The 21,355-nt window shown below is 35.1% G+C and overlaps 4 protein-coding genes and 1 pseudogene across 4 annotated transcripts; 3 read left to right on the top strand and 2 right to left on the bottom strand.

The window, feature by feature from the left end:
* Positions 1-1,117: 1,117 nt before the first annotated feature.
* Positions 1,118-3,489, top strand: LOC142533132 (subtilisin-like protease). The gene has a single exon (XM_075639776.1). It carries the CDS (start codon positions 1,119-1,121, stop codon positions 3,369-3,371), a length of 2,253 nt encoding a protein of 750 aa, XP_075495891.1. The 5' UTR covers position 1,118; the 3' UTR covers positions 3,372-3,489.
* Positions 3,490-5,856: 2,367 nt separating this feature from the next.
* On the top strand, positions 5,857-8,030 carry LOC142533234 (subtilisin-like protease). Its single transcript, XM_075639924.1, is given in 2 exon segments — positions 5,857-6,667; positions 6,670-8,030. Coding segments are annotated over 2 exon segments (1,950 nt in total). The 5' UTR covers positions 5,857-6,054; the 3' UTR covers positions 8,007-8,030.
* A 2,197-nt stretch (positions 8,031-10,227) lies between these two features.
* On the top strand, positions 10,228-11,599 carry LOC142533316 (uncharacterized). The gene has a single exon (XM_075640043.1). It carries the CDS (start codon positions 10,447-10,449, stop codon positions 11,386-11,388), a length of 942 nt encoding a protein of 313 aa, XP_075496158.1. The 5' UTR covers positions 10,228-10,446; the 3' UTR covers positions 11,389-11,599.
* Positions 11,600-11,686: 87 nt separating this feature from the next.
* On the bottom strand, positions 11,687-19,526 carry LOC142533315 (UDP-galactose/UDP-glucose transporter 2-like). The gene is made up of 7 exons (XM_075640042.1): positions 19,001-19,526; positions 14,602-14,630; positions 14,296-14,497; positions 13,079-13,321; positions 12,894-12,995; positions 12,265-12,372; positions 11,687-12,140 (listed from the first exon to the last, which is right to left on the bottom strand). Exons 1-7 carry the CDS (start codon positions 19,124-19,126, stop codon positions 11,910-11,912), a joined length of 1,041 nt encoding a protein of 346 aa, XP_075496157.1. The 5' UTR covers positions 19,127-19,526; the 3' UTR covers positions 11,687-11,909.
* A 324-nt stretch (positions 19,527-19,850) lies between these two features.
* Positions 19,851-20,785, bottom strand: LOC142533089 (dehydration-responsive element-binding protein 1F-like; annotated as a pseudogene).
* Positions 20,786-21,355: the final 570 nt, after the last annotated feature.

The following is a 21,355-nucleotide window of genomic DNA, read 5'->3' as shown; positions in this document are numbered from 1 at the left end:
CATCTTCTATGTATACGGACGTACATACTATCATCCCCATTGCAGTCGCGACTTTCGTCCTAGACGAAGCTCGAGATCAATCTCTTCAATCGGTGTCGAATCTGTCGCACTCCCCATAATTTCACAGCCATAAAAAATCAACGGATCACTCGTGGCGTTGCTCGATTTATCTGTCGCAAAATAATTAGGTGAGTCAGAAGTCCAAGGAAGCCTTCATGTCCCTGCCAACAAGATGGACATTATTAGGGTTTGGCATGGAATAAACAAGGCACAAGCTGCCATTTGTTGCGAATTCTTCACATGCCGGTAAAAATATCGGGGATGGATGAGCTTTAGCCACCGTTGGGTATTGGTGACACTTGATGGTGTGACTTGACGTGGTCGCGACGATGCACGTTCATGTGACCCCCGAGAGCCTGAGCCGAACGGAACTTCCTTCGGCAAATTTGGAATATCGACAACAATATTAGACCAGAGTTTAGTCAGTGCACATCGAAATGTGGTGGTCGTGAGTCTCATATCATAAAATAAAAACAAAAAAAACAATACCCTTCAAGATATTTTTATAAGTTGTAAAAATTACAAATGTTCAACATAAGACCTGGCGTCGAACTTTAATCGGAAAGTTTAAAGACTTGAAAATTTATCAATTTTCTAATTAAGCATACGTACAGTTTTCCATAATATTTAAAATAGCTAAAATTTAATATTCTACAATAATTCGGGAAGGAAATGTCGAAAACATAGAGACGAAAACCTCTATGGTATTAACCTCGCACACTTCACTCAACATGCATGGTTTCTATCTTTCAATGAACTGTCAGAATTTTTAAGCATTATAAATTTAATATATATCTTTCCATTTCTGTAGACACATAGAATAGGTCAAGCTTCAAATTAAAATAGTCGGACATAAAATAAACTAACCCAAGATTTGAACAACTATCTTCTTGTTGCGATCAAACAGCGGAGTAACCAAGTCTACGGCCAGTACCCTTGTTTTTCCAGGCCGGCTAGCTGGTGATCAAATCATGAAAACTGTCATGTGTGTATATATATAGTGCTGATGGATCATTCATTTAATCAAGAAATACATGATCGTGTCATTATTTCTAAACATGGATCTCCCTTATGTTCTTTTCATGATTTTGATTTGTGTAAAATATTCTGCCAAGGCTCAAGAAATTATAATAGCATCTGAAAATGCATCAGGGAGTAGATTAGAAACTTACATTGTTCATTTAAAATTTCCAGGGAATGGAGCATCGACTGAGCCCGCGAACATGGAAAGCTGGTACCATTCCTTCCTGCCGAAAAGAAGAGAAGCAGGAGGGGAAGGCTCGTCTCGAATGGTTCACACATATAAGAATGTGATCACTGGTTTTGCAGCAAAATTGTCTGCAGAAGAAGTGAAGGAAATGGAGAAAATGGATGGTTTCTATTTTGCAAGGCCCCACAAAATATTAAGTCTGCACACAACTCATAGTCCGAATTTCTTGGGGTTGCATACAAACGTAGGGGTTTGGCCTGGCTCCAACTTTGGTGAAGGCTTGATCATTGGAGTTTTAGATACCGGAATAACTCCAGGGCACCCATCATTCGATGATGAAGGTGTGGACCCTCCACCTGCCAAGTGGAAGGGGAAATGTGAGTTTGATGGCATGGCGTGTAACAACAAGCTAATCGGTGCAAGGAATTTCGTGAGCAATTCCCCCGGGCCACCTGCAGATGATGAAGGTCATGGGACACACACGTCTAGCACGGCTGCTGGGAACTTTGTTAAAGATGCCAACGTTTACGGGATGGCTAAAGGGACAGCCGTTGGAATGGCCCCTCGTGCACATGTAGCCATGTATAAAGTTTGTTCGGTAGAGGGTTGCAGTGATGCTGATATATTGGCAGCAATGGATGCTGCAGTGGAGGATGGTGTTGACATTCTTTCCCTCTCTCTCGGTGGACCGTCGGCTGATTTTTACAATGATGGAATTGCCCTCGGTGCGTTTGGTGCAATCCAACGGGGTATTTTCGTAAGCTGTTCCGCAGCCAATGCTGGTCCAATCAGTTCTTCATTGTCGAATGAGGCGCCCTGGATTCTCACAGTAGGTGCCAGCACAATCGACAGGAGGATAGTTGCCACGGCTTTGTTGGGAAATATGGATATGTATGATGGGGAGTCAGTTTTTCAGCCTAGTGATTTTCCCACAACATTATTGCCTCTGATTGATGCTGGCGGGGCTAGTGAGAACCAAACCGCAAGTTTGTGTGGCCCAGGGTCACTCGATGGCATTGATGTCAGAGGAAAAGTTGTGCTCTGCGTGAGGGGTGGTGGGATAGGGCGCATTGCCAAGGGGCAAACCGTGAAAGATGCCGGCGGTGCGGCCATGATTCTGATGAACGATGAACTCGATGGCTACAGCACGATAGCGGATACTCACGTGCTTCCAGCAACACACGTGAGTTTCGATGCAGGGCAAAAGATTAAATCATACATAACATCAACCTCAACGCCTATGGCCACGGTTTTATTCCGTGGGACGGTGATCGGAGATCTACATGCTCCAAGTATGGCATCATTTTCCTCCAGGGGGCCAAGTTTGGCCAGTCCAGGAATCTTGAAACCCGACATCACTGGCCCTGGTGTCAGCATTCTAGCGGCATGGCCGGTATCAGTCGACAACAACACTAAAGAGACCACTGCTTTTAACATTATTTCAGGCACCTCGATGTCATGCCCTCACCTTGGTGGCATTGCTGCCGTGCTCAAAAGCGCGCATCCGGATTGGTCTCCTGCTGCGATCAAGTCTGCAATCATGACCACTGCCACTCAGTACAACCTCGGTGGCAGCGCCATTATCGATGAAAGGGGCTTGCCCGCTGATGTATTCGCAATAGGAGCAGGCCATGTCAACCCACCAAGTGCAAACGACCCAGGGCTCATTTACGATCTCGAACCATACGACTACATCCCTTATCTGTGTGGTCTAGGATACACGGACCAGGAAATAGAGGTGATCGTGCAGAGCACCGTTAAATGCTCAGACATAAAGAGCATTCCCGAAGCACAATTGAACTACCCTTCATTTGCAGTCGAACTCGATGATGCCACGAAAACATATACAAGGACAGTGACAAATGTAGGTGAGGCGAGCTCGAGTTATAGCGTTCAGATAGTATCCGTTCCAGGGGTAGAAGTAACGGTTGCACCCGATACAATAGAATTCACAGAAATGAACCAAAAGATGACATATCAGATAAGCTTTAGCAAATCTTCTCCAACGGGTAATACTACCACCTTCGTACATGGAGCTGTGGTGTGGCGTTCGGAGAAACGAGCTGTCCGAAGCCCGATTTCTGTCAAACTTGTGCATTGATCGGCACTCCAAATTAATCCATGAAGTAATCACTTTCACTGAAGGTAACTAAATATGTTACATGACGAATTAATAAAGTGTTTTCTTTTCAAGAAAATGAGTTCCTATTTGCTCAAAGACGTATCTTCACAATCCACTGTAATTTCTTTGGATTGTATTGTATGCCTATTTGTTCTAATACAAATATCAGTGATTTCAGCAAAATTTGCAAATATAACCCGAGATATTATTTTCGATCATGGATTTGAGACATCATTAATTGTAATAAATATGAATATTGCACTTAGAAAATTAAAATTTATATTTTAAATATGATTTAAATATTAACTAATAATTTAATTAATCTTGTAAATTATTTTACACAATTAATTTAATATCACTCTTGAATGGACAACATGATGAATTATTTTGTGACATATAAAAATAATTTTTCTATCTATTTTTTTAAAATAAAAAACTAGTGTTATTTCACATCTGCACTTCAAATATTATTGATCACACTCTATTTTGAATTCTTTTATTACAAATTTACACTTTGTCAATTATTTTATTTGTGAAACAAATGAATAATCTTCAACAATTTACTAAATTTTTGTATTTTTATATGCAAAGTTTAACATTTATTTATTTTTATAGTATCCTATTGTTGGGATGAATACTTTTAAAATAAGAAAATTTCAGATTTCCTAATTCTAAATTGGTGAATATTTTTTTGAATCAATTGTTTTTATTTTCCATATCTTTTTAAATCGGTTATTTTATTGCAATTATTTATTTTTCAATTTGGCTTTGGTCTTTTGACGAAAATATTATTTTTAGTTAGGTATATAACATGTCTAATCAAAATTTTTTAGCTACTACAAACAAAAATGGGAAATTAGAGATTAAAAAAATTATTTTATTTTAACAATAGATTAAAAAAAAGTTTATTTTTAATTGTGGCTCAATAATTCCCTCTGTCGTCTATGATAGTGAAATTGAATTGATTATATAGAATAATTTACAATATTAACTGATTAGTTAGTTAATATTATAATGTATAATTTTAAAATTGTACACTTTATTTGAATTTTTTTCAATCATCTATTAAAATATTAGAATTTTTTACTTTTTTATGTACCAAATAAATAAAATAATTAGTAGATAATATAAATTTTACAGTTTTTTTTAAAAATATTTGTCTAAAATTATGCTTTAAAAGTGTTTATTTTTATTGTGGAACTAAAAAAAGGAACATAAAATGTAATTTTTTCTATGTTTAATGCAAAAGGTCAAAGTAGAATGTATTTAACAATTCATAAGTGTAAATATCTTGTTCGTTTACTTATACACAATAATACAAACATTTCGTACAAACAGAGACAGAGCCAGAAAATGGAAGTTGAATTAGTGACAAGTGAAAAAAATATAATTAATTTTATATCCTTAATCAATGAAACTGAAAAATTGAGGAGAGACGGTCACACTCACCCACCCCTTGTCTGAGTTATTGCGTATAAAAAGAACTACAAACATGTGTTTATAGACCTATGATATTCACAAGAAATTTAGTGTTCGATTCCAGCAAGTGTCACTAGCCCAGACGCATGATTCGAGATTGTCCTGAGCCTGAAATCACGAATAAGACCGTTAGAAGGAGGCCAGGAGGGTGTCCCGACGTAGCCCCTACGACGCTCAAGTCAAAGACTGAGGATATAAGTGGAGAGCAGCTAAAGGTGCTGCTGAAAAATAATATATTGAATCTGAATGAGTTGGATACACAAACCTGATATTTATAAGAGAATAGATGGACTTGTCATGAGTCTTCTGGCTAAGGATGGGCCGGAGCCCATGATCCGATGTGGGCTCAATTTGAATGCCTCATCCATGGGGTATCAACCTAATATAATACAATTAGAACTTTTAAGATGTAAACATCAACTTCTGTTTTATGCGCTGATCGGACAAAATATTATACATACATAATACACAAAAGAGACACACAAACACACAATTGCTTTTCTTCAACTCGAAAATTCAATAAAAGTTAAAATAGCTAAACCTTGTCGATCTCTAATTTTTCCGGAAGAATTTGCCAAAAACATAAACGTCCGAAAACATGGAGACGAAAACTGATAATAGTATTAACCTCGCGACATAGAACGGAGGATTATACTATTATTATTGTTTCTATAGAATAGTTAGACACAAATTATCCAAAATGTCTTCTTGTGATCACACTGCTAGCGGAGTTAACAAGTCTAATAGCCCTTCATGTTTTCTAGGCCGGCAGGTGATCAGATTCTGATCGAAAATGTAGTATATTAATACATGTATATCGTTAACGGATCACTCAGTTAGTAAAAATATATATGGACAGCAAGAAATGATGGATCATGTCATTTTTCTAAACATGTATGGTGTACTATTAATCGTTTTGATTCTTCTAGTAAATCCTGCCTCTGCTGAACAAATACTAGCATCTGAAAATGCGTCAGGGAGCATCTTAGAGACTTACATTGTTCATGTAAAATTGCCAGGGAATGGTGAATCAGCTGAACCGGCAAGGCTGGAAAGCTGGTATCATTCCTTCTTGCCGAAAAGCACGACAGCAGGAGAGAAAGACTCGTCTCGACTGGTTCATACATATCGCAATGTGATCACTGGTTTTGCCGCAAAGCTATCTATAGAAGAAGTGAAGGAAATGGAGAAAACAGATGGCTTCTTGTTTGCAAGGCCCCAGAAAAGATTAAGTTTGCAAACGACTCATAGTCCGAATTTCTTGGGGTTGCATACAAACTTCGGAGTTTGGCCTGGCTCCAACTTTGGTGAAGGTGTGATCATTGGAGTTTTAGATAGCGGAATAACTCCAGGGCACCTGTCTTTCGATGATGAAGGCATGCCCGCTCCGCCTGCCAAGTGGAATGGGAAATGTGAGTTTGATGGCATGGCATGTAACAACAAGCTGATCGGTGCAAGGAATTTCATGAAAGATTTTCCAGGGCCGCCTACCGATGATGTAGGTCATGGGACACACACGGCTAGCACAGCTGGTGGGAACTTTGTTAAAGATGCCAATCTTTTTGGGTTGGCTAATTGGACGGCCACAGGAATGGCCCCTCGGGCACATCTAGCCATGTATAAAGTTTGTACTCTAGTGAGTTGTAGTGATGCTGATATACTGGCAGCAATGGACGCTGCAGTGGAGGATGGTGTGGACATGCTTTCCCTCTCTCTTGGTGGACCCTCTGCTGATTTTTATAATGATAGGATTGCTATCGGTGCGTTTGGTGCGATCCAAAAGGGTATATTCGTAGCTGTTCTGCAGCTAATTTTGGTCCGATGAATTCTACAATGTCGAATGAGGCGCCCTGGATTCTCACAGTAGGTGCCAGTACAATCGACAGGAAGTTAGTCGCTACGGCGTTGTTGGGGAATTTGGATATCTATGATGGGGAGTCAGCTTTTCAACCTAGTGATTTTCCCACAACATTGTTGCCTTTGATTGATGCTGGCGGGGCTAGTGAGAACCAAACCGCAAGTTTGTGTGGCCCTGGGTCACTGGATGGCATTGATGTTAGAGGAAAAGTCGTGCTATGCTCGAGGGGTGGTCACGATATACGGCGCACCACCAAAGGGCAAACAGTGAAAGATGCAGGTGGTGCTGCCATGATTTTGATGAACGATGAACTCGATGGCTACAGCACGATAGCGGATACTCATGTGCTGCCCGCTACACACGTGAGTTTCGAGTCAGGGCAAAAGATTAAATCATACATAAGATCAACCTCAGCGCCTACTGCCACAGTCTTATTCCACGGTACAGTGATTGGAGATCCACTTGCTCCAATGGTGCCTTCATTTTCCTCCAGAGGACCAAGCTTGGCCAGTCCAGGAATCCTGAAGCCCGACATCACAGGCCCTGGTGTGAGCATTCTCGCCGCGTGGCCTGTATCAGTTGATAACAACACGAAAGAGACCGCTGCTTTTAACATGGCTACGGGTACCTCGATGTCATGCCCTCACCTTGGTGGCATTGCTGCGATCCTCAAAAGCGCGCATCCCGATTGGTCCCCTGCCGCGATCAAGTCGGCAATCATGACCACTGCCACTCAGTACAACCTCGGTGGCAGCGCCATTATCGATGAAAGGGGCTTGCCCGCTGATATATTCGCAATAGGAGCAGGCCATGTCAACCCACCAAGTGCAAACGATCCAGGGCTCATTTACGATCTCGAACCAAACGACTACATCCCTTATCTATGTGGTCTAGGATACACGGACCAGGAAATCGAGGTGATCGTGCAGAGCACCGTTAAATGCTCAGACATAACGAGCATCTCCGAAGCACAATTGAACTACCCTTCATTTGCAGTCGAACTCGATGATGCCACGAAAACCTACACGAGGACAGTGACAAATGTCGGTGAGGCGAACTCGAGTTATAACATTGAGATAGAATCTGTTCCCGGGGTAGAAGTAACGGTTGCACCCGATACACTAGTATTCACTGAAATGAACCAAAAGATGACATATCAGGTAAGCTTTAGCAAGTCTGCTCTGCCTGCCAACACTACCACCTATGTACAAGGAGCTGTGGTGTGGTGTTCGAAGAAACGAATTGTCCGAAGTCCGATTTCTGTCAAATTATTGTAGCAATCGGCGTTCCAATTTAATCCATGAAGGAATTACTTTCACAGAACTGACATCAACAAATATCAATTTTTAAAAAGATTATTCTTTAAAACAAAACATACAGTTGATCATGATTTCCTTTAAACGAAAAGTAACGAAAACTTACAAATAATCAGCGGGTTTGGCAGGCCAAATAGACATTATCCCTTTTGTCCTCGGGAAAAATACAATGGAAAAAATAGTCGTCCCACTCCAACTTCCCACAAGCGTTATTAGCTAGCTTGCTACCAAATGAGATTATTCAAGACTTGGGAACTGATGGGTTTTCTTAATAGACGGTCTCACGGATCGTATTTTATGAGACATATATCTTATTCGGGTTATTCATGAAAAATATCACTTTTTATGCTAAGAGTATCACTTTTTATTGTGAATATTGGTAAGGTTGACTCGTCTCACAGATAAAATCCGTGAGACCGTCTCACAAGAGACCTACTTTTAATATATTATACCACATTAAGATTTGTAAAAACTCCAAACATCTCAAACAATTATGTTGTATACATTTCGAATTGTACGTTGAAAGAGCGTTTTAGTTTCCCCAATTGTCGGAGAAGTGGATAGATTCTTGAATTGTTCGTAAAATAGGAAAAAGCCCATAACTTGAATGGACCCTAAAGTAATATCTAAAAAGTTTGGCAGAGTGAACATCAAACACGAGAATTGCTACACTTTCACAAAAAAAATCTTGTGAGTAAGTTTTACGAGTCAATTTTATGAGATATATATTTTATTTAGGTTATCTATTAAAAATTATATTTTTATATCAAAAATATTATTTTTTATTGTAAATATAAATATGATCGACTCGTCTCACAAATAAAGATCCGTGAGATTTTCTTACAAGAGACGTACTCCTGTCGTTTTTGGTTCAAACCGATAGGTTATTTTTTCCAGACAAAGCTATGAAAAATATATTTGTTTGGTTATTAGTTTGATCATAGCATATAATTAGTAATTCTAACAATTGATCCAATGATTACAAAAGAATTCACATCATTTTTCATTTAATTCAATATATTGAGTAACGTGAAAAACACTCGTGATATCTTTATATCATTTGAATTAAATATTTCGACATTACCCTGAATGTATAATGGAAAAGTAGACCTCTTATGAAACAGTCTCACGGGTCTGTATTCGTCGGGTCTATATCTGTGAGACGTCTTAATCCGACCCATACATATCATAAAAAATACTATTTTGATATAAAAAAACTAATATTATTTTTTTATGAATTAGATCGAGTCGAGCTCTATCTCATAAAATTACACAATGAGACGATCTTGTGAAAGTTTTGTGAAATGAATAAATCATAAATGTAGTTTTTTTTTATTGCTTTCTATTCTTTAATTAAAAATGTAAAAGAAAGCATCACATTAAGTTAGCTTTGGAACTCTAAATGTATATATAATCAACAAAAAAATTATTTTATTACAAAACCTCTACATTTTAGTTTAATATTCAGATTTATTATAAACAAAAAAAGTTATTTTAATATTTATGGCTTGTTTTTAATTAAAGAAAGGACAGAGAACTTCAGCCTTGGCACGCCATGATCTCCTTTTTTCATGCCTTTATGACTTTATATTAATTATCATCATCCCACCACGCTCCTAATCATTCCTTCCATCCTTGCTTCTTACTCTTTTACAGCCTCAAATTCTTACACTCCATTTTAAGGAATACATTACGACTATATATATGTGCATATATAATAATCATAGTACTCTCCAATATTTAATTGGTAAAGATATAATTATCCACTAACAAATTAGTAACAACCAATAATTTGGCATATTTGCTCATTTATATATCATATTAGCATTTTTTTGAACTTTTATTTTTTTTGAAGTGTTGACGTGATGTTAAAAATATTAGTTTCTAGGAGAAAATGACTTATATTCGGAATTTGGACATGAAACATCTACCTCTCCTTGCATTTTCGATTAAATCTTTTGGTTGGGATATGCTTCTCGATATAGTCAGGGGCGGAGCTACATAGGTAAGCCCGGGTGGCCCAATTTTTTTAAAAAAAATTTATATGAAAATTTTGTATAATTTTGAAATAATATGATATTAGCCCGGATATATCAATTTAAAATATTAAAATATTTTAAAATTTAAAATTCTAGCCCGGGCAGAGCCATATTTCTGGCTTCGTCACTAGATATAATGGAATATAAAACTTTAACGTTACTTCCATCTTTTCACATTGAGAAAGCTCCTTAGATTACACATTTGGCTCAATTAACAATCATTTCTGGCCTGTTTCCTCAAACATTCTACAGCTGATTAAAGTATACCTTAATTACATTCGAATAAAGCTGACCTTTTCCATGCTCTATCAAATTTTCATCAAAAATCCTTTCTTGCAAACAATATCACCTAAAATCCTTAAATGGGCATCTTCTTTTCTCTCACACTGATTCTTATATCACTAGCATCCTTGCAAACCCTACAAGCTCAAACACAAGAAATCCAATCTGCACGACTACTCGATCTTGTGATCCGGGATCACACATTCAGATCATACAACAAGAACTTCAGAACAGGCAAACTGCACAGAATCAACTTACCAGCAAATCTTTCGGGCATAAATGTCGACATCATAAGATACAGGTGTGGCAGCCTGAGAAGATACGGAGCAAGAATCAAAGAATTCCAGTTAAACGTTGGTGTTGGTGTTCATCCTTGCATCGAAAGAGTCGTATTGCTCCGACAAAATCTTGGATCAAATTGGTCATCTATATATTACAACAACTACGAATTGACCGGCTATCGACTCATATCACCTGTTTTAGGCCTACTAGCCTATAACATTGGTGTGAATGGTATCATAAACTTGAGCAGTACCATGCCATTTGAGCTGGGAATTCAAGCTGGAAAAAAGCCAATAATTATAGATTTTAGCAACACGACCTTATACAATGTCTCAACCGGGATCATCCCTTTATGTGCAAGCTTTGATCCTGATGGAAAGATGACACTGTCAAGCCAGATGAGGCCTAAGGTTTGTGTTGCAATGAGGAACGGTCACTTCGGTTTAGTGGTTGAGTCATCATTGGTGCCTTTGAAGAGAAGAGTTAGCAAGTGGAAGATAGCAATAGGGAGCTCGATCGGAGCTGCGTTAGGGGTATTCCTTCTGAGCTTGTTACTGATCGCGATGTTCATAAATGAGAAAAAGAAGGCAAGAATGGATGAATTGGAGAGAAGGGCTTACGAAGAAGAAGCTTTACAAGTTTCAATGGTTGGTCATGTGAGGGCTCTTACCGCTTCTAGCACAAGAACCGTGCCTGTGATAGAACATGATGAGTATAGAACAAATACTACTCATTCTTGATTTTCGTTTTTTGTAGTCAATGTGTAAGAATTTTAACTAGTCTAAATTTAAAGTTTCCCATTTTTTTAGATTGCAGAAAAAATTGTTGAAACTCCTAGAATAGATTTAGAGAAGAAATGGTCGAAATTTTCCGCTGGTCTGAGACTCATTTTTGTTGTACTGTTTTTAGATTTTTTTTTTTTAATAATAATTAAGGGGGTTGGTTTAGTTAGTCCTAATTCTCTTGAAAAGAATATTATTCATAGTTTCCAATAAACAAACGTGTTCATAGTGCCAAAGGATCGCAGTTACAAAGTAATTATTCAAACTAAATTTTATACAGCAAAATTAATTAATATTTTATACAGAAAAAACTGATTTATATTCGTCCAATGTGTACCCAAAAAGTACCAAATAATGTAAATTGAAAACTTTCCACACAGTTTCTACATGCTTTCTTTGAAAATTTATACAGGTGAAGAAAAGAAAATGGAAGCTGTATGATAAAAGAAAAATCAATATCTCCAGCCATCTTCAAAAACTCAGACCAGTGGCCTTTTCTCCTCATCTTCATGGTCTTTGTTTTCGAGTGGCTTCTGCATGTCGCTGGCATCACACACTGCTGCTCGACTGGGAAGTTTACTGTCCGGAAGGAGCTTCAGCATGATTCCCATGGCGATTAAGATCAGTCCAGAACCATGTTGTTCCGTAAGCGGTTTCGTAAAAATGAGGAATGACAACAGTAAAGTTACTGCCTTTCTTGCTGTTGTTACCTGTATTGAAATGCACCAACTGTTAGAAAATGTATCTGGTTTCCTGAGGTCTTGTAATCGAAGAAAAGGAAGTGGCCCTTCCAAGAATACTTCGAAAAAATTTCTAGGTAGGAACTGAGTTTACCATAGCTGTCGTGGCAGCACCGAATATGGCAATGAGTGATAACACAGAGACTTGACCAACAAACGTAGCCATCGATTCGAATACTAGCACGCCGTAAACGTAAGGATGCTGCAACACAAAAGCAAAGATGAAATGCAAGTAAAATTCGGGACTTCTGGAGGTAAGTGGATGCCCGAACGACTCGAAATGCTCAAAATTAACACTTTTAGATAATTGTTACTGGACGAAAAGCTATAGCTCTAGTCAACAACGAAAGTGCAAGTCGAAATCTTTTACAACATACGAAAGCTCAAACACTTCGATTCGATTGTTAGATTATCTCGACAGCTACATAAGACAGTGGTGTCATGCAATATTCAGAAATTTATCAAATCTACTCTGTATGCCCATAACAAACTTTGTATCACTCACGTAACATAGTGACTATCACGACCACCACACTATATAATTATGCATATCCATACTGTTTTCCCGGTCACTAATTAGTAATGTCTTATTTACAGGCATTCCCAACCTAAATCTTTCTCAATTTCACTTCAATCTACACTATTGTCTGTTCTCGTGATAAAGAAACGAAACAAGTGGAATGAGGAACATGTTACTGAGGAAAAAAGATGACGAATATTCACCTCGTAACAAGAGTCCCATGCCTTGAACAATTCCCCTGTCAATATCATTGGCGGCAACAGGAAAGGCAAACCAACCACCGTCGAACAAAATAGCATTTCCATCTATATAACAAACTTCTTAAAGTTATGCATCCTGGTTTCATGCTGATGCATCTATAAAAAGAAAGGAGATAAACCATAAACACCTGAGTAGTTTCGGGATTCATGGTAAAAATTGCTTCCTGAAGGTTACCAAGAAACGCATCCATGACTAGAGCACCCGTAATCATCAAAATACCGATGGCACTAAAGTTTGGAGAAGTGTTGGCATCTGCTAAGGTGAAAAGAATTAAGCCAACAACAAGAAGTGTTGCTGAAATATATTCGTGAACAGGGTATTTTCGTCTCAAGCCGGGTATAAACGTACCCATCACCATCACTGGCAGCACCTGTTCTCCAACAAACAAAATATACACACGAACTCCATAAATTCACAATATATGTGAATTTGAGCTTAAAAGAAACCCGCAAATGTGAAATATTAAACGACAACCAACTCTTCGTTACACCAATATACAAATCGGTGTCAAAAGAAATGCTGAACATTAGATATTTGACAAATTGGTGTGAAAAGAAATGACTGAACATGACCTATTTAACGATCACCGACACTTCATTATACTAATACACGGGTGGGAACTCGGAAGAAACCTTCAAACATAAAGCATTCGACAAACACTAACTCTCAATTACACTAATAATAACTTGAAAGGAATGGCCAAATGAGAAATATGTAAAAGAACAACCAGTTCTGTATGATATCAATATACAAATTCGAACTTCAAAGAAATTGCCAAATGCCAAGTGTTCAATGACCTCAACCTCTCCATAGCACCAACACACATCTTTTCCTTCATAGTTATGGAATTTCCGAATCATAAATTAAAATATTTTTTGCAATGTGCTTGGATGCAGAAGTTTTTGCTGAAAAAACACTCATTCAAAAATAGTGTGTTCGGTTGTGCCTTTTCTAACAAATTAAAAACGTTAAAAAGGCCAGAAGTCAAAAATATGCTTTTAGACTTCTGCTTCAACTGTTCTTTTAAAAATTACCACATAATCCACATATAAATTAAATATTTTTTTCTGAAAAAATACTCAAAAACCCTTGACGGGTACATACAAACCGTAACCAAATGATACTGGTTTTACTAACTAGCCAAGTGAACTGTAAGATATCCAGTCCTGTAAGATACTGGTTCTTAAAATTTCGAATTCAGAACAGGTTCAAACCAGGTCAGTCCCATCTCTAAGCTGGCTTCAACTTGATAAAGCGATTTTTTAAGGAAAACAGAGCATATTTGAAGTGAAAAGCTTCAGTATCGATGCTGGGGCTAGTTCAATAGTTTACTATATTGTATACCTTTGTAGACTTAAACATGATTTGTGCAGGATAATTAAGATAAGCCAAAGAACCCTTCGTTAGTCCATGAGAGCCCATAAGAACAGCCGATAACTTGACATATGTTTTCCATGGATTCACCATTTGCTCGGTCGTGGATCCCTGCAAATATATCAGCACCAGATATACGAAACCTTGCACGAAGGTAAAATACCATCCATAGCTGCAAAACATCACAATTTGATAATTAAAAATCCATCGCCTAACACGGTTCTCGATCAAATATGTGGAAATTGAATGAGTTGAAGCAAGTACGAATCTATGTACCTGAATTGTAAGCGATTATATACATACTCCTGCAGTAAAAAATAGTATAAACTGCATTTATTCTACCTTCCCAATTCATCAAAGACTGTGCCATAAATAAAAGGTAAAAATAAGTAAATAAAATGTTAGCCACCACCTAGAGTAGAAATTGAAATTTTCATGTGTAATCCATTAAAGATGTCAACTTTTGATACCCCCTTGATATTTAACTGCTCCCATGAAAGCAGAAAATGTTGATTTATTTATTTATTTATTTTTTTGGTGAAGTCAGAAAAATCAACAATCAGCCTTGGTAAAATAAAACTTTAATTAACGAGTCAAAAAATTGAATTCAAAACTAATTCAAAACTAACTTCTTTTTTTAAAAAAAACCCCGAACATTCATTTCCTTGGTACTTACATAAGACAAGAACTCAATTAAGCCAGACCCAAACCCGCAGCCGCCCACCCAAGAAAAAGAAGCAAAATCAAGAAACATCGTTGTTAAAGATTAGGAATTGAACTTTTATCTCCATCCAAAAAGAAAGATTGTTTAAGTCTGTATATATATAATTTTCAAATATTTTATTTAGTCAATATGAGATGCCTGTACTAATAATGAACAATTTAAAAGTTAAATTTACAGGACATTGTCGGATGTCTCGTAAGATACTCTTGTATATTTTAGTGAACTAGAAAAATGTATGTGTGTTGCACGTAATAATCTAAACTGTTGAAAATATATGTACGAAATTTTGATAATATTTAAATGAATTAAAATATGGTTAATAACATTTATCAACTGAAACAAACTAAGCCATAAAAAATAAAAAATCATGACCATAGACGGTATATGAATCAGATAAATTATCTTATCCACTTGACACACTTTCCAATATGCTTCTTGGTTTATTTTGACAACTCAACAACTCTTTGTCATAGTTTGTTATAATATGCATATAACTATTTTGGTATGTTCAGCAAGTATCTGATCGTCTTTAACATCTATTATGTTATTTACAATCTTTATCGGGGATCTGACATGCTCGTAGTTTGCTTCTTTATCACGCCATTTTTTCTGTTTTCTACATTGTTTTTATCTGATAATCTTATTTTCCCGACTATTTTTTTATTGTTAAATGATTTTTTCGCTTTTGACAATCATCAATTATAACTCTTAAGAAAAAATGCTTTTACTCGTGATAAGTTTTCACTTGTGACTAAAAATATGTATAACCTATATATTCTTCAACAACATAACCAATGAATGATGTTGCACCTTCTTCAAATATTGTGATATTTGTGATATCATTTTTATATATTTAATATCAATATTATCAACATATAGCTATAAGGTTAATAAATTTTTAACAACTATTACTCAATCACTGTGAGAAAAATACTTGAAATCTCTTCAAATGACTATATCTTAGAATTGTGTCCTCATTTAATTTGACGCAATTGAAGAAAGTCATCTTGATCTTCATTTTTTGGAAGCTTTGAAATAATGATTGCGTGCATCATGTCATGAGGATGATATAGTTTCGATCTCATTTGTTGCGTTTAGAACATAATATTATATTATTAATTGAAACTAAACAAATTTTCTTCTATCGAGTTTATATTTTGTTTTATAATATTTTATATCTTGTGGAACGATATACAAAATTAATTATTGTATTTTAAAAATCTTGAGAAGAGATACGAATAATGTAATTAAGATATGCATATGAGATATCATTCAAATATATGTCAAAGTATTTGTCTCATTCAATATCTCATGATTCTCATCTAATAATATAACCATTTAGATTTCATGAGCATTTTATGATAGTCAAAATTAATTTGATGAAATATTGTAGAATTTTATTTGAATTTCAATATTTGGGCTAAGTGAATTTATTTGACGAGGGGTTTTCTATGCTACCATCATATATGTTATGAATTAGCTGGTTAGACAATTTGACTAAAAAAATAGACAAAAACAATCTTGTTGTCACCTCGAAATATATCGAGATAATATTGGAGGAAGTCACACGATTTTTCTTAAACCATAGAAAAATATTAGGCATGCGTTAACTTGTGATATAATAAAAATTTAGAATCATGCATAATCATTGAATTAGAACAAAATCGCATGCCAAAAATCTACTGGATATTATATATTTTAATAATTTATCCATATTTGTCGTTCACCAGAGGACTCTTAGACCTACCAAATTTTGTAGTTCACCTATTATTTTCATAATAAATAATATTACAAAAATAATATAAGCAAAGACATAAAAAGTCAAACTAAAATGCCTTCTATCAATCTAAGTAAAACAAATTGATTAGAGAATATCGTAAAAATTTTAAATATTGATTTATAGACAGAAGTTTGGAAATACATTTACCTCAATAAATAAAAAATATTATCTCTTGATATTCTGAGACATAAGGTAAAAACGAAGAAATATTTCAATTTTTTTAATATTTTCTAAGTCACTTCAAACCAAGTAATCTAAGCAAACAGAAAACATGCATTATGTGTTTAAAAATTAACAAAATATCTCAACAATAAAAAATTGAAAAATAACCATTTTTGTTGGATATTTGATTTTGTTTTCTCTTTTCTTTGTGCAAACAAACAAATCACATAAACAATCCAAACACAATTACATGATCAATACAAATGACATATAACAATCAAACATATTAACGCTAGGGTAAAAAAAAACTCCTCTAATTGCAATTGCACCAATAAATAAAAAATATTATCTCTTGATATTTTGATACATAAGGTAAAAACGAAGAAATATTTCAATTTTTTTAATATTTTCTAAGTCGTTTCAAACCAAGTAATCTAAGCAAACAGAAAACATGCATTATGTGTTTAAAAATTAACAAAATATCTCAACAATAAAAAATTAAAAAATAACCATTTTTGTTGGATATTTGATTTTGTTCTCTCTTTTCTTTGTGCAAACAAACAAATCACATAAACAATCCAAACACAATTACATGATCAATACAAATGACATATAACAATCAAACATGTTAACGCTAGGGTAAAAAAACTCCTCTCATTGCAAGAATACAAAATGGTCAAATGGAGCATATTATTTAGTAATATTTATTTAGCATCATTTATAAAAAAATTGACTAAATATTTATTAATAATTTATTTTTATTCAATCCGACTCATCTCCCTTTGTCTTCCTATTATTACTTGACGGCAATGTATAAATTTAAGTAATTAAAATTAAATTTAAAAGTAAATTAAAATAATAATTAGTTTGATTGAGTTAAATACACTATTAATGATCTTATTAAACTAAGATAAAAAATGACTTAAATAACACCATTAACATGACAAATTGTAAAACAAAAAAAATAATATAATAGTAAGCTCACAAATGAAAGTCATATATTTAATAGATTAATAGATAATATATTATTTAGTAATATGTATTTAGCATCATATATTGAAAATTGATTAAATAACTTAAATGTTTGCAATGAAATCACTTACATACAAATATTTTCTATCAATCACGTATTTTTGTTGATACATAAGTAATCTAAATATATCTACATTATAAATGGGAAAAAAATATGTTATATGACCTTAATATTTATTAATAATTTAATTTTATTTAATCACACTCATCTTTATTCGTCTTCTCATGCATTATTACCTTAATGTTCGTAATACTAACAATTTATAACATTATGATAGTGATTTTATGTGAATTTGATCTCGAATGTGAATTGTAGATATATTTAGATTCACAATTCACATTCATATATTTATATAGATATAGATTATTATTAAAAGAATATATGAAAAAGAAAACATGTATTAATTTATGTAAATTTTAAATTTAAAAATAAAAATGTATTAATGATTATTATTAAAAGAATATATGAAAAAGAAAACATGTATTAATGATTATTATTAAATGAAGGTAAGGATAATAGAGATATAGATATAGAATATTATTAAAACAATATATGAAAAAGGTAAATTTTAAATTTAAAAATAAAAATGTATTAATGATTATTATTAAAAGAATACATGGGAAAAAATAAAAATGTATTTATGATTATTATTAAAAGAATATATGAAAAAAAAACATGTATTAATGATTATTATTAAATGAAGGCAAGGATATTTATGTAAATTCACCATTCACGTTCATATATTTATATAGATATCGATATCGATTTTAATAATATGTTAAAAGATTGAAATTTGATCATAATGGTCACAATTCTAACATATTTAACCAATACGACGTGAGACATTTCACCGTAGTCAACACGTGTTTCAAAATCAGCGGTGATACAAGAATTTAGTCAGTTTTTGAAAGGGAGACGAGGGGTTTAAATTAATAAATTTAAATCTTACTTTTGATTCAAAACAGCAGCAAAATACCTCACAAATGCCATTGACGAGATAACCAAAGAAGAAAACAGAGGAACAGATCAAGAACTGCTGCCAAGTGGGTCTATCTGTCAAAGATATCCCAAAGAGAGACCTTGCTTGATCTTCCTTCTTCATATCTGTCTTTACCCTATCAGAAACATGAAAAAATTGTACTAAAAATCCCACAACATAATTGGTTTTTCTAATATTACCGGGCTCTCTTTTAACTGTAGAGGAAGCAATAAAGGCTGGATTTTTATTAACAAAAAAAGGCTTTCTTCTGAATGGAAACGAACAAGAAAGGCATCAGAATCGAGCGCAAGCTTCACTGCCACTCTTTTCTTTTCTTTTTTTTTTTTTTTTTGTCAATTACGTGTAATTTTTTGTTTAACTTAAGGAAATTTGGTCTCGTATGCAGCAAAGCAGAAGTATTTGAGGACAGAGAAACTCGTGAATCATCAAATTTGATTACAATGTGAACATCCCATGATTAAATTGAGTATCAAAGTCAACAGATTCTTAAAATAATCCTAAATAAATTAGCCAGTCGGTCCAAATGAAACACAATTGAGTATATAGTTGTTTGGTACCTTTTAAAAAACACGGTTTGTCGTGTTATCGCATTACGGAGATTGAACAAGAGATTATTTGATAATTCACGTTTTAAATTTCTCAATGGGAGCCTCGTTTAAAGTCTTTGCTTCTAACATTTTATTCCATATTATTTCTTATGTCGGCCTTTTTTCCCTTCATAAAGAATGGTGATTCGAATATAACCCACTTATTTTATGAACTACTGGGATGTGAAATGTTTAAGTCATTTATAAACTACTGAAACATGAAATTTACAAAACATTAGTAGGTGAACAACATGAATTTGAATCTGACTCTATCTCAAGATTGACTCGAAAATGAAATATGGTTGAAATTTACATATATAACTGTCAATAATTTAATATAGTCGATAAAACATCTACCATGATTGTATGATGTCTGGATAATGATCTTTTGGGAGAGTAAAGAAATAATATGTCCCACATGCATCCAAACACAAGTTCAAATTGAGTAGCTCCATAACTCCACTTCAGCATCACTTTCCATGTCATCCCAACTGTAGCTCCTACCATAGAGCTCCGGCGTACATCAAAACCCCCTCACACATGTCTCCTACATTGGTCTCAAATATATCCTTGTTCCCAAAACTATTTCTTGATTCCATTGTATCGATGGCCATCACGTTCTCGACAATCCTCCGATCATCACCGCCGCCACTCGAGCTATCCTCCCCCGGTTTCGGCCTAAACGCCTCCGCCGCATCCATCGCGGCTTTCCGAATAACTTTCGCATCCTTGGACGAGGGAGTAGGCAGTCGCGACATCTGAGTCGGCGAAATTGAGACAAGCAGCATGGCCCCTCAGGGCCAATGCCGCCACGTCGTGAGCTCGTGCGGCCATCTCTGCTGTGGGATATGTTCCCAGCCAAATCCTCTTCTGCTTGCTCGGCTCCCGCAGCTCGCAAGCCCATTTCGAGTTCCTTTCCCTCACGCCACGGTACACGGGGTGGCGCGTCTCCTTGAACTTCTTTCTCCCCGCGCGCTTCTTGGGCCGGCTCGACGCGAGTATGACTTCCTCATCGGAGTGCACCTTTCTGTGCTCATTCATGACAAAGCTTCGTGATATGAGACAAGTGGTCGATGCATTATAGTGTTGACTGGGGTCAGAAGTTGAACTTGATGAATCCATACGATGAATTTGACTTTTGTTTGTAGAATCGGTGTAAAGTTTGTATGTTGGAAAATTGGAGTCTAGTTATCAATGAGGATGAATATATACGTTTTGATTTATTTGGGCACACGTGGCTGACACGAACACGGAATACCATAATTGTGGAGGCAACTGGGGCCGGTTCACACTCTGTGGATTGAGTCTTAGTCACCAAGCTAATTACGGCTAGCTATGTGGGTGCAGGACAAGTCATGAACTTAACGTCAACCCACTTTTTTATATTATACTTTTTTATTTTTATCTTTATTTATATTTTTCAACGAAAAAAGTTAATAACTGGGACTCTTTGAAAATAATCTTATGATTTTTTTTATGTAGATAGGAATTTGCTATATTATCTTTTTGTTGTGTGTGTGATAAATCTCGGGCTAACATAATAATCTTCAAATCACATCCCGAGATCGAGGTTTGTCGATATAGATGTTCTTCAACAATCAAATAGTCGCTAAACAACCAAAATCAGTTTATTTTATAAATACCATAAAACAAAACCTTCTTTACAATATAACCTCTAAAAACGATAAAAATATGTGCAAACATTTACAACTTGAATTAAAAACTTAAAATAAACATAATTAAA

The sequence above is a fragment of the Primulina tabacum genome, chromosome 18, assembly GCF_025594145.1.
Source record: "Primulina tabacum isolate GXHZ01 chromosome 18, ASM2559414v2, whole genome shotgun sequence".
Classification (NCBI taxonomy): domain Eukaryota; kingdom Viridiplantae; phylum Streptophyta; class Magnoliopsida; order Lamiales; family Gesneriaceae; genus Primulina; species Primulina tabacum.
Note: the sequence above shows the minus strand (reverse complement) of the source record. Positions and strands in the feature narration are given on the sequence as shown.